This window comes from Neltuma alba, unplaced genomic scaffold, assembly GCF_004799145.2.
Source record: "Neltuma alba isolate B1F8T4 unplaced genomic scaffold, ASM479914v2 tig00012014_pilon, whole genome shotgun sequence".
NCBI classification, from domain to species: domain Eukaryota; kingdom Viridiplantae; phylum Streptophyta; class Magnoliopsida; order Fabales; family Fabaceae; genus Neltuma; species Neltuma alba.
This window is the reverse complement of record NW_021636585.1, coordinates 377266-391293: the sequence shown is the minus strand read 5'-3', so window position 1 is coordinate 391293 and position 14028 is coordinate 377266. Positions and strand designations below refer to the sequence as shown.

The following is a 14028-nucleotide window of genomic DNA, read 5'->3' as shown; positions in this document are numbered from 1 at the left end:
AAAAGGATAGTGGAGGGAAAGAGGATGAGAAAGAAGTGGAGAGAATCTAAGTTCCAAAAATATCTGATGAACTTGAGTTAGTAGCTGATATTTTAGCCACGGGGGTGTTGGACTCTACGGATGGGGTTAGGCTCTTCTCTGTTTTTACTTCATAACGAACTCTCATACTATATGATGAACTTGAGTTTATTTCATAAAAAAGAAAACACGATGAAGAAATTATGAGGCGATGTATGGCTTGACCTGGGCATCAATATTTTGCAAGAAGTTAGAAATCCTCACCAACATGTGGGCTTTGTGGTCTGGACTTTGGGATCTCAAACTGGGCCCATTGAGCTATGTATTTGGGTTTTAATGTATCAGAAATTTTGAAGGGGGCCGAGTTCAAAGCCACTTCTCATCTTAAAAAAACAACCTGTATATACTAGAGTTGGCGTGTAATTGGTTATCTCTTCACACACACTCATATATAATATGATTATCTTCTGAACAAAAAAAAAAAAAAGATTATCATGCTGGATGATGTAGAGAGTTAGAGCATAAATTGGATCAATGAGGTAATCACCTTTGTATTGTAAGAAATCATTTTTTAACTTATGTGGCTTTGGCTTCTCAAATCATTGTGTTTTTTTTTTAATAAAAAAGAACATATCTGTCAAAGGGAATCAAAGAACAAATTGCTCTATTTAACCCCCACTAATCAATCATTGCTGTTTTTTTTTTTTCCAAAGCATAGTTGACTCAATATCAAATGACAGCTCTAAAAGGTGATAATTTGGTTTTCAAAAATAACTATTGCAAATATATGAATATAATGGAGAAACAATACAAATTTGAGGGATTGAGTGCCAAACCTTGACGATTTAAATTAAAACTAGATGATTACGATTTAATATCATTTTACTTGTATTTTTAAATACAATTTATTTTAATATATGAGGAATTAAAACAATAATAACTTTCTAATTAAAACTTCGTAAAAATATAAATTTAAACAATTCATAAGATATCTATGAGTACACGCTCCTTGGGAAAAAACGGGGAGGAATTTGACAAATTGTGATGATCCTATCCAACACATGGTCTCCGTTTTTTTGTTGATTTTTTTAATTATTAATAAACGTGATAAGGATCAGAATTTGTGTGAACGTGAAGTCATGGACTCTTAGATATGGAAAGAGAAAAATAAAAAAGAATTTAATTAAAATTAATTTTTTGATATCATACTTGACTTTAGTTGCATCTACGACGGGAGTTACATCAACAGGGAAGAGAAATGAGTTGAAATTATGAGCTATGAATTACATCGAATCAGGATTTATAAACTACTCTTATGATATTAAAAAACCATTTAATTAATTTGGTTAATTAAAAAATTAAGTAAATTAGTTAATTATGAAAAATATGATAATATTTTTCTTAAAATACCATAAGTATATTTCTTAATATTCTTTCTCTCATTTACTTGATTATCATAGAGAAAGTATCAATATAAGTAATTTAAGAAAATTGATAAACATGAGAAATAGAGTAGATCTTATATTTAGGATCAAAATCAACTTTAACATTAAGTCTGTATTAAGAACCAGCGTATGATGTTTCAGAAAAAATATTATATTTTTCAAAATTAACTAACTTATCTAATTTATTTAATCTAATTAAATTAATTAAATAATACTTATATTAAGGGAGCATAACCAAATCAGAATTATAGAAATCAAGAGGATAATTTTTATTTTTTCAGTGAATTTTTTTGTTCGTGTTTTTTAAGGATGAAGCGGAGAGGGGGGAGTTGGCGGCGGTCCACGCGGAGGAACGATAATTCACACTTGAGCGCACGATGTGGCATCCACCGTTTTAAAACGTGGGCGCATCCACGTGGCCTCTCATGGTCGACTCTTCCCGCACGCTAATTACGCGACAAGGTCCCATGATAACGATATCTTAAAAGTGAAAGTGTTTCATGTTGGTGGCTACCTATTTGTACGGTAACAACTAATCATGTGCCCAACGCAGCGGCCGGCGGCGCCATGCTGTCGTGATTTTCAAAAAGGTTTTAGGGAGTGTTTGGATAGAAACTAAACCATGGTTTCAAAAGTGCTTTTACGGATTACGAAGTAATATGTGGAGGAGGTTACCTCGTTTTGTGAAAAGTGATTCTGAAACCTAGGTTTTGGTTTTGCCAAACACCCCTTAATAGCTCAAAACTCTCGTATACTTATTCTATAAAATTATTTTTAAAATTATGATTTAGTTTTTATCTAAATATTTAAAATTATAATTGTTTTTTTTCTCTACCCATTACCCAATTATAATACAGTTTTCAAGAGGATTAATTTTTTAAAATACAAGTACATTAACATGATATAATTTTTAGCACTTATCCTTACCAAAATAAGTGTATGAATGGAAAAATATGCTGTACATTTTTTCCATTTTTTTATTAGACTTAATAGAAATAAAATTTAAAAAATTAATCACCACTTATGTTTAGAAACGTGGCATTTAACTTTTGAAATAATAACTAAAATATGTTTTTTACCTCAATATAAATACTGGTACGTCTCATTTTTGGTACCAAACAATTCTTCAAATGAGTGGAAAATTTATTTTTTATTATAGAAGAAATTTTGAAAATAAAATATGAAATGAATTCGTACGTGTATATTCTTATTGCATTTTTCTAAGACTCGTGTGATTTATTCATTTATTTTAAAAAATATATCTAAATGTTTAAACGAGGAGACAAACTATGTAGTCATCAAATAATGGAGTATATGAGAAATTTATTTTCAAGAACCACGCATCATCGATTTAAAATATCAAAAAAAAAAAAAGAAGTCTCTGGATACGGGCAAATCAGTAGGATCTAATTTGGTTTTTCCCTGTAAATCCAAGCTCCTTTTTGTTCACCGTTACTTTAAGGTTTGTGCAGTTTTTTTTTTTTTAATTTAACCATCACAAGAATTACCGTTACTTGGTTGCTTGTGCATTTTTTCATTCTAATTTAAATAAAAAGTTAATATAAATTTTGATCATTAAACTTATTTTTATTTTGATTTTGGTCCCTTAAATCTCAAGTAATAGGTTTTGATTCCTCAAATTTTTTTCATTTATAATATTAGTCCTTATAATTCAATAAAAATTTGGATCATTTTAGCATTTGAGGAATTAAAAATTATAGTTTGAAACTTAAAGAACTAAAACTAAAATGAGTACAAACTTAAAAGACCAAATACTATATTAATCCTTAAATAAATTTAGTGAAAACAATTGTAATTTTAATTCGTTCTAATAACAATAAATTGTTTACTATGATCTTTGGGGGAAAAAATCGATAAATTGTTTGCTGACTTTATTAACCACCACAGCAATAAACTGGCGCAGTGGAACAGCCATGGTTCATTTCAACTTTCAATTCAGTTTAATTGATGGCCTGTATTTTTCTACGGCAAGGTTTCACCGGAAATAAAGCAACCTTTAAATGGCCGGATAATTTGGTTGTTGCCTTATAATAATTTTTATGAATTTTGAAAATGAAACATTGATTTATATATACTTTTAATATTTTTTTTAAAACACATGTAAGTTGTTATTTTTTTGGGTTAATATAATTTTTTGTCTATTAAATTTGTCCTTATTTTGATTTTGACTCTTTAAGTTTTAAATTATAGATTTTGTTTTTCAATAACACGATCCAATTTTTATTTTAAATAAAAAGAAAATGAAAAGAAATTTGAGAGTTTAAAACTTAAAAAATAAAATCTAAAACAAAAACAAACTTAAGAAACTAATACTTATATTAATTTTTTTATTTTATAAAAATCGATCTTTTTCTGGTTACTTGGGAGGGTTGTGCCATTTTTTTCTGACCACTACAAGACTGACCCCTGCGTAATACCAGGGGTTTATTCTAACTTTAATAAATTTAGCGAAAATAAATGTAATTTTTTCTCATCATTCACTACTTATTAACTACTATACTATGAGTATTATTTATAATTTTTTATCCTTTCACTGACTTTCCTTAACCACCACTTTATTTCTCTCTGTTTTTCTTCAAGCAATGGTGGGGTAAGCTTCCAGCGATGGTTTGCTAATTTGCTTCATTTCTAGTTTCAACTTTCAATCCAACTCAGCCGATGACTCCTTGTGTTTTCCTACGGCGTCGTTTCATGGGAACAAAGCAACCTGTCCGTGCATGATGCTCTCTCTCTCTCTCTCTCTCTCTCTCTGCCCCTCTAGTTCTCTTGTTGATCTCGCCTTTCGTCATATTCCTCCCTTTCTCCATTCAACTTTCCTCTGGTCATTCCTTTCTTTTCTTTCAGACAACTCTAGTCTGAATCTAAAGAATACCAAAAAGTTGTTTTTTTATTAGTCTTCTGTACAACTTGTTCTCCGTTCTCTTTATCACCCACAACCAAAAAGAACAAAAAAAATGAAGTCTTTCAATTCTGTAAGCTCTCTCTCGTTCTTACCATTCTGTGTTTTCCAATGATGGGTGTTCAATCTAGTTAGCTTGTTTTTTCCGTGGCTTTCATTTTTTTATATGTTGAACTAATGGCTTCCTCTTCTGATTTCTAATGGGTTTGAAATTTGAATATTAAAATAATGAAGTTCATTGTTTTAAAACTTCGAGGAGGAAATTTTTGCTTGGGTTTGAATTGTATCTCTGTTTGCTATCTTCTTCGGTGGTGAGGTTTTCTTCAAAAAACAGTTTGAGTTCGCAGTTCAGTTTGGTCCTTTGTCAACTTAAAATCATTTGATTGTTGACTGGGTCTTATCATGAGACTTTATTCTGTTTATTGATTTTTTTCCGCGAAGAATTTTTAGCTGCTGTCAAAGTTCAAAAGACTAAAATTTGCTTCAATTCCAATCGAGTCGAGAGTAGATTGTGTGCGCAAATTAGCGCGTGAAAATAAAGACTGCAAAACATTTTTAAAATTCAGGATTCCCAGAGAAGAGAAGAAATTGAAATTGCGTTCGTCTCTTCGTCTTAAACTGGCTTTAAACTTCATCACACAACTTTTTCGAAGAATATTCTGATTTTTGAATCATTAGATGGACTGGTAGTTCCATGGGGTGTTCATTTTCTAAATAAAAAGTTTATTTTTGGCGACATGTTGCTTCATTTTTACCTTCGTTTAGTTTTTTTTTTTAAAAAAAAAAAAATCGCTGCTTCGGATTTTGATAGGTTTCTTCACGATAGGATTTTTGAGCACAAATGATGATGTTTCAGAATCCGTTATGTCATATTGGTCGCCTCTTTAAACTATCTGATTGCTATGCCGGATAATGATGGACTAAGTACATAAATTGGACCAATGAGATAATCAACTTTGCAAGTAGAAATCATTTTGAGTTGTAATGTAACTTTGACTTCTTATTCTTTTTTGTCAGGCTTTTGTATCGGCAGAATCAAAGAACAGGTTGTTATTTTTGACATTCATCATTGCGGTTTCTTTACTTTGTGCGGCTTTCTTTGTTGGCGACACATCCATCGCAAAGGAGTACAAAGGAGTATGTATCTCTAATTTTTAGTACCAAAGTTTTGACATTACACTGAGAAAGAAAGTGCTGACATTATGTCATGAAGAATTTTATTGATCTGAATTATTTGATGATAACTCATTCTTTATCAATGTACAGCTATCAAGAATCGATCACTTTTCTCAAATTTCGTACTTTCAGTCAAGCATTTTGCATTTTAAGACTGATTACAATCAATTTATTGTATCATCAACAAGATGCATCTTCTAGATTGAAGCTGCAGCTAGCTAGGTCAATCTGAAAAATTGGTTTTCTTCTTTTGATCACAAAGACCAGTTGAATGGTCATCAAACACCCCCCCGGCGAGTTTGTTTTAGATTTTTGTTGTGGACAAACTGTTCTATGTTTCAGGCTCTGAGTTTGTTTGATTATAGTTAAATTTCACTTGACCTTACATTTCTTTTGTGTTCTTTAGAGGAATGAGTTTGAAATCTGATTAACAACTATTCAGCAAATAATTCTTGATACTATGCATGCAGAAATTAGCACAATGGGGTCTAATTCGTGCAATGCAGAATACAAAATCCCCTGGATGCAAGGTTTGTCTGTATTTAGGGAAACAATACTTCGACAATGTTTTGTTACTTTACTTAAAAATTAGTTCTAACTCTCTCTCCTTCTCCCCCCTTTCAGAATCAATGTAGACCTTCTGGAACTGAGGCATTACCTGAAGGAATCGTTGTTAAAACATCTAACTTGGAAATGCGACCATTGTGGGATTCAGGTGTAAATAATGTATGTGATGTGTGCGCTTTATGCAGAGTACAAAACCCACTGGATGCTAACCCTCTGCTTTGTTAATTTTATTTTTTTTCCTCCTTTATTTTCTGTCGAATTTATTCCTCATCTCACTTTGTGCATTATTCTTGCTTCAGAGAAATTCAAACCCCGCATTGAATTTGTTGGCTATGGCGGTAGGAATTAAGCAGAAAGCAGTTGTCAATAGAATTGTAGAAAAGGTGAAAGCTGCTTGACTTGAATATTTTGACTTTTATCAAACTTTCATGCTTTATCTTCTGAGTTCTGACTTCACAATTGATTGCAGTTTCCTTCAAGCAATTTTGTTGTGATGCTTTTTCACTATGATGGTGTTGTGGATGGATGGAAGGATTTGTCTTGGAGCAACCATGCCATACATGTGTCTGCATTCAACCAAACAAAATGGTATTGACCAGATCACATTTGAATCTTTCTTCTCAAATTGTAATCAGCTATATGCAGAATAAATTTCTATGTATTGAGTGAATATACTAATGCTAGTTGATGGTGTAGGTGGTTTGCTAAACGGTTTTTGCATCCGGACATAGTTGCTGATTACAATTACATATTTCTCTGGGATGAGGACATAGGTGTTGACAATTTTGACCCAAAAAAGTAAATCATTTGGTTTCCATTTGTCAAAAAGCTATACATAATTACTTATGCTTCGTACTGACAATATATCAATTATCTTATAGGTATTTATCTATTGTCAAAGAAGAGGGACTTGAGATATCACAGCCTGCACTTGATCCCAGTAAATCAGAAGTGCATCATCCACTCACAGTTCGTAAAAGAGCATCAAAAGTGCACAGGTTAACTAACCTTATTTCCTCTCTCAGTCTTCCGCTGCTTACAGTTTCATTTAACACACTGAGAGACACAAGAACTACGTGTATTCCTGTGTATATATGAATAAGTTCAGCTCAGTTGTATATATCGATTATTGTGGATCGGAATCATCCACATTTGGCACCAAATTATAAGTTTATGATTCCCTTGAATAATTTATACTGGATTCTATTATCCCCTCATTTACTTGGTACTCGTATGTGATATTTAGCTATAATTTTTGGGTCATTTAGTAATGCTTCTCATACCCTATTGTTTTGGTCTGTAACAGAAGATATTATAAGTTAAAAGGCGGTGGAAGGTGCGATGACCATAGCACTTCTCCTCCTTGTATTGGGTAAGTAAACTCCACACTGTATGTCATACTGTTCTCCTTTTAATTAAGTTCAACTCATCAAAATCAACTATGCTATTAAAGCAGACCTTCAATTTAATAGTGAAAGAAATTACATTGCAGCTGGGTGGAAATGATGGCACCAGTGTTCTCTAGAAATGCATGGCGATGTGCTTGGCATATGATACAGGTATTGAATATAACACTGAGCCATATTCTGAAAATCACAATAAATTATTTCTGCCCAAGAACAGCATCTGACACTTGTGGCTTGACATGCTAATGTGCATCACATTCACTTTGCACGTGGGGATTTGAAACAAATGGTTATAATGGCATGGATGATGGAAAGTTCGAAGATTTTCCAGCCTTTTGTGGGCTTATAATCTGGATTTATGCCTGAGCAAATCACTAGATGGGTATTTTAAAACAATGTACTCTAGGTTGCCTCATACTTCTTGTCTATGGACAACGAAATAACGGGCTTGTTTTGTTTACTGTTACAAACGGGCTTTTACAATTTTGAGACAAAGTTACTCTCACCTTACTTTAGTCAATTTATCTCTTTATGATTGGTTTGATTTGCCTATCTTTGCTGACCTGGGTGTACCTAAGAATCTCTTATTGGTATGTTCTGCAATAGGGTGTGATAGCATTTTTATACTACCCACACACACATCACGCATGGTGGTGTGATTCTGTTTTGCTTAGTAGGACTATTTTAATCTTTCAATTTTGTGCTATTTCTTCTTTAATGGTCGTGTTTCCCTAATCAAATTTCTGTCTACAGAATGATTTAATCCATGCCTGGGGCCTTGATAGGCAGCTTGGTTATTGTGCACAGGTAATTTGCTTGGGCAGAGCAGGTTCATTTAAAACGATTTTTTTTTTAATATTATTTTCGGGTAACTGTTATATCTTGACAATATTTCAGGGTGATCGAATGAGAAATGTTGGTGTAGTTGACTCAGAATACATAGTTCATTTGGGTCTTCCAACTCTTGGTGGTTCACATGGCAATGAGGTTAGAATCTCTATTCTTTTATGTGACTGTCTTGCTTCGTTGCCATATTGGATTCTAACACATATTTCGACTAACTTCATTTCTTGGAAGATGCAATTATCATTAATCACTTCTAAGCTTACTTCTTGGATTGTATCTGACTTTTTTTTCAAAAAAAAAAAAAAAACTCAATGCAGGTAAACGATAAAGCTCCAGTGTATCCTCCTTCAAGTTCAGATGCACCGGTACATATTCTAAAGTCAAGTTCTGTTTCAGTTGACCTTTTCATTATTTAAATTGTTTGTTCTTTTATGGCATGGCAGGCACCATCAACCCCTCATGAAGATAGTTCCAGAGCTAAAGTAAGTGTTCATATATTCTTCTCTGAATGTTTACACACGCGCGCGCACACGCACCCCTCCCTTGCATCAAAATTAAAGGTTAACATTATAGTAAACACTGTTAATGCAAAAATGAAGAAAGAATTGTTTCACATTCATAGGTAATTTTACCTATGGAGATATTAAATTTTTGATAATGTGTGTTAATCTCGAATGCTTATTTTGATTCAAGAATCTCACCTCTCATAATACAACTTGAACACCAATTGCAGGTGAGGATGCAGTCATTCATTGAAATGCAAGTTTTTGCGCAAAGATGGAAAGATGCTGTGAAGAATGACAAATGCTGGATTGATCCCTATGAAAAACAGTCAAACCAAACTGACCATTAGTTCGTCATCCATGGCTTTGACCAGGCAAAACCCTTGCTGGTCTTGATGTTCATACTCGGATGTTCGAAACAGACTCATTTTACAAAGTATTTGAGTTTAGCAGGCAACTGGTAAGATTAATTTCGTGTCTTAGATGGAGCTTTTCAATTGGTGCCTCAGTGAATGAAAATTCCAAGAGCATGGGGACTTCACAATTTTCCCCTTATTGGGCTTTTGCTGTCTTCGTTTTTGTGATTGTGCCATTCATTCATTACTTTGAATTATGGTGTATATAGTGAGGTATAGAGGTGTTCATTGTTTAGTTCTTTTTATTTTATATTATTTTATTTTTCCTCTGTGAAAGCCGGTGTAAATGGCTTACATGGCAAAACAGTGTGATTCATTCTTCAGATAATTTATCTTTTTCTTCCCCCTTCAATTTAATTTCTTCATTGTTTAGTTCTTGCAGCTTTTTCATTTTTCTTCCTTGCCACATTATTGTTTAAGGAACTTATTTTCTAGTTTTTATTCTGGAAATGTTCTTGTGCCTCATGATTAGTGGCTATTGCATATTAAACAATTTCAGTACTCATATCTCATAAAAATAATTATATCAAATTTTGAGAGGTTAAAAAATTATCAATATAAATAGGGAGAAGTGAATATTATGTGTCGATTGCACTATTGTGTCATTTTTTTGTCCGTTAGACGACGGCCGGAAGATCACTTCAAATACAAGAATTTTGTTCTGTGAAAAGAAATTGTAAAACTGTGCCTTGGTTATGTAATGAGTATTGTTAGACCTGAAATATTTGCTTCTTCTCACTGGGAAATTGAGGAGAAAAAAATCCGTGAGAACAAGAAAATCTTTACGTTTTACATTTTGACCCATGCAAAATCGTTCACTATACTCTCATTAACTTCTCTATCAATATGTAGAAAACAAAATAGTTTTTGAATACCCCACACTTTCTCTCTCACACACTCTGTAGATCAAAATTTTCAAAAGTGCATGACTGTTGAAGATAAGTTAAGCAATGGCTCCAATGCAGTTGAGTCAAACTTACGAGCAAAGAGAAAACAGACAGAAGTCATCTCTGAGTTATATCGACAAAGTGTTCCATTGTTCCTTATAGCCTGTAAGAATCCCACAGTGACGTTTTCTCTGCCGTAAGTTGCCGGATGAGGACCTCCCATTGACCAATTCACCCATGTGACTGTTCTGTTAGCATTCATGGGACCATAGAACATGTTCAAGAATGTTGGAATGTAATGCTCATCTGGGTAGCAAGCAGGCTTACAGTATTTACGGAAAAGAGTGTAGTATTTGGTGTCAGACACTAAATAAACAGCCACAGCACGACGAACTTCGAACCACTGAGACCCTTTTCTCCAGTGTTTGAGGTGAATGTGAGGAAGCATACTGCGGCTGTATCGGCCTCGCCCGTATCGAGAAGGATCATCATAGGACTCAACAAAACTGTGGACGGAGTCAGTGAGGTATCTGTAGACAGTAGGGAAGTTGTAGACTGGGATGCAGGTCTCGGAGAGAAGAATAAATCGCTCGTTTGAAAAGTCTAGCAGTGCATTGCCTAAAAGGCGCCTCTCAGCATCTGCTAGTGAAACAGTTCCCCAAGAGACATCCTGAAGAAGATATTAAAAAAGTCATAATAAAACATAATTCATAGGAATCCGTTATTATGCTAATAAATCACCAGGAGATCTTTTTTAAGAAAGAGTATTGATATGGAAAAAGAGAATCTGTCAAATGAGGCGTTTAAGGTTATCTTGGTGTATTCACTTAAAAACAAACAACATAAACTGTGAGGTTAAGCAAAACCAGAACAAAAAGAAGGTAAAAAGCGTAAACAACTGAATTCCAAACAAGCAAGTTCCAGGCAATATAATTTTCCCTTAAAATATGGAATATATTTTTTCATATTAAACGATGCCTAATCGCCCGAGCAAACTTAATATTTGCATAGGGCCCAGATGTCGAATTCAGTACAAAAGCATAAAACTAATTAGTTCAGCTATTGCCTGAAATTGATCAATGACAGAAAGCCTGTTCAAATGCAGTCTGAGTTCTAGGCTGATCAGTTTGCCAAATTGATTTTAGCATAGTCACGTTAAAAAATGTTTTGTAGTACCAATGCTATGCGACATATAATTTTATCAGGTCAAGCGATGCTACCTTATTTCCATGCATGAAGGACCGATCGAATTCCTCAATCTACCACTGATTTATCTGAGAAATATGTTGCTACCATTTGATATTTGTTAAATCACTGGATGGAAGACAGTAAATATCTGAAGCTTTTTCATACTGTAAAAGGATTTCATAATAATCATATGACAAGTTGCAGAACATAACTCTTTTTGCGGGCCTTGTGCATATACACATACAGACAGATCGAGAATTCTATTTGTCATTTCTCTGAACAGCCTATAATCTCTTGTGTGAGAGAGAAAGACACACAAAAGAATGTGATTCTTTATGCAGCTCACATTTCTTTTTCACACTCATAACCTCTTCTCTCTTTATCTTAAATTCTCCATGCATCCACTACTCCAGCTGTGCCAATCATGGACCCCGAAAAATAAAAACAAAAAAAAACTCAATTATATGACAATGTGTTGTGAAAAAAATCAACTTTTCAATCTAATAACAAAAATCCAAAAACATGCACTTAAAGTTCTGTCTTCAAAGAAAGCTGGAACGGAGATTTTTAATTTCAAACCTGACTAGGGATTTGGCGTCCATAGAAAACAGAAGAATTGGACACATTGAGTGTATATCCAGGAGGTGCATGGACATATATGTTGAACAATTCCTCATGTCCCTGGAAGAACCTCTCCCAGAGTGGCAACAATGGCAACGGTCCCCTTGTCAAAAACATGAAAGCCAATTTAGGAATTCTGGTATAAGGATACTCTTCTTTCATGGGCACCAAGGAAGCTCTCCAGAAAAGCTCATCATCCAGCAAATCATGTGTCACGTTGGTCGGATGCAAAAAGGTCTCCATGTTCAAACAATCAGTCTCGTCGCAGATGCTGCAATTTTCTTCCTCCATGACCCCAGCCGCACCAATTGATACATGGTTCATTAGAGTATACAGTTCTGATTGAGTACTAAATTGGTTGTTGATATGAGAACTCATAGTTAAACCAATAACCACACCCGCAACAAAAACTACCAAAAACGAAAGCGCTTGAGCTAATCTAAGCAAACCTACGTACTTCTCTGGATCATCTTTGTCTCTAATCTTCCTCATCCTTTTTGATCCGATCCTCTGTTTCTCTTCTGACCTTATCCGACTATATCAACATGAGAAACTTTGTGGATTTCATTAAAATTCTAGGGGCGGTAATCACTACCTCCAGCTTGGAGTTCTTAACGAAATCCACGAGCATTGATGGCCGGCCATCTCGAAATCGAAACCCTTCAAGGATATCAGGCTTGAGAAAAGAATTTAATAACTGCGACAACCCCAGAAAACCCAGTCTGCACAACAAATTAAGATCTACAAAAAAGGGTTTGATGAAGAGAAAAGGATCAGAAGGAGTGTTGAGTGAGTATTTTGTGAAAAGGAACTAGCGAGTTTTCTAGAATAGAATCAAATCAAAATCAAATTGGAATCACATATATAGTAGAAGACAAATACAGAGAAATGCGAACTGCAAAGTGGGGTAGTTGAAGATTCTGATTGAAAAGGAAAGGAAGAGTGCTAAAAGAATTAGAATGTGAGTGATGGATAATTAGAAGTTGGATCGTAGTGGAGGACATTACAGTTGAGCTGAAACGATAGGAAGTTGGAAACGGTCCTACGTACGCAACTTTACACAGAACGACGCGTGAGAGCTAATATTTACTCTAAATAACTATCTACTGTTATATCCAATCCCAAATATAAAAAAATAATAGAAGGATTAGGATTGATATTGATAGTATTATAGTATCTCAATCCATTTTATATTTTAAATTTATCAAATTGATTGTGAGGATTTTTTTATTAAATAGGTAGTTTCTTTTTATTATAAATAACTAATTTTTTTATATCTATAAATTAGTTATAAACTCTTATATGTGAGTAATCAGATAATTTAATATTTTCTAATTTAAATGTTCTATATTTACTTTTTTTTAAGTTATTATAATTTTAAAGGTTTTTTAATTTTTGGAGTACATATTATCGGATTTTGGTCTCTAATATAATATTTTTCTAATTTTCATTTATTTGGTCTTGAGAAAAGGACAATAGTCTGTTTTTTTTTTTAATCGATCAGCCGCTTATGAAGAGCTTATTTAAGGATGAGGATTCATATTGATAATATTATAATATCTCAATCCATTTTATATTTTAAATTTATGTAATTTTTTAAAAATCTAATTGATTGTGAGGATTTTTTTGATTAAATAAGTAGTTTCCAAAATAAATAATTAAAAATAATATTTTTAAAAAATCATTAAATATTTTATTATAAATAGCTAATTTTTTATATCTATAAATTAGTTATCAAACTGTTATATGAAAGTAATAAGATAATTTAATTTTTTTAAACTAATTATTCTATATTTTCTTTTTTTAAAGTTATTAGAATTTTTAAGGTTTTTTAATTTTTGGAGTACCTATTATCGGATTTTGGTCTCTAATATAATATTTTTCTAATTTTCATTTACTTGGTCTTGAGAAAAGGACAATAGTCTGTTTTTTTTTTTAATCCCTTAGCTGCTTATGAAGGGCTTATTTGAGACTTATTTTGATCTTATTTGTCATCATGTTTAAAATCACACAAAATTTCTCTCATATATTTATT

General features: G+C 33.0%; 2 protein-coding genes across 2 annotated transcripts; one reads left to right on the top strand and one right to left on the bottom strand.

Moving 5' to 3' along the window:
• The first annotated feature begins 4239 nt into the window (after nt 1–4239).
• LOC114721219 (uncharacterized) lies at nt 4240–9654 on the top strand. The gene is made up of 15 exons (XM_028907045.1): nt 4240–4456; nt 5401–5520; nt 6030–6089; nt 6184–6285; nt 6426–6509; nt 6596–6714; nt 6823–6924; nt 7008–7124; nt 7433–7498; nt 7619–7685; nt 8286–8339; nt 8430–8519; nt 8696–8743; nt 8822–8860; nt 9112–9654. Exons 1-15 carry the CDS (start codon nt 4439–4441, stop codon nt 9229–9231), a joined length of 1206 nt encoding a protein of 401 aa, XP_028762878.1. The 5' UTR covers nt 4240–4438; the 3' UTR covers nt 9232–9654.
• A 331-nt stretch (nt 9655–9985) lies between these two features.
• LOC114721209 (glycosyltransferase BC10-like) lies at nt 9986–12862 on the bottom strand. Its single transcript, XM_028907032.1, has 2 exons — nt 11952–12862; nt 9986–10854 (listed from the first exon to the last, which is right to left on the bottom strand). Exons 1-2 carry the CDS (start codon nt 12483–12485, stop codon nt 10213–10215), a joined length of 1176 nt encoding a protein of 391 aa, XP_028762865.1. The 5' UTR covers nt 12486–12862; the 3' UTR covers nt 9986–10212.
• Nucleotides 12863–14028: the final 1166 nt, after the last annotated feature.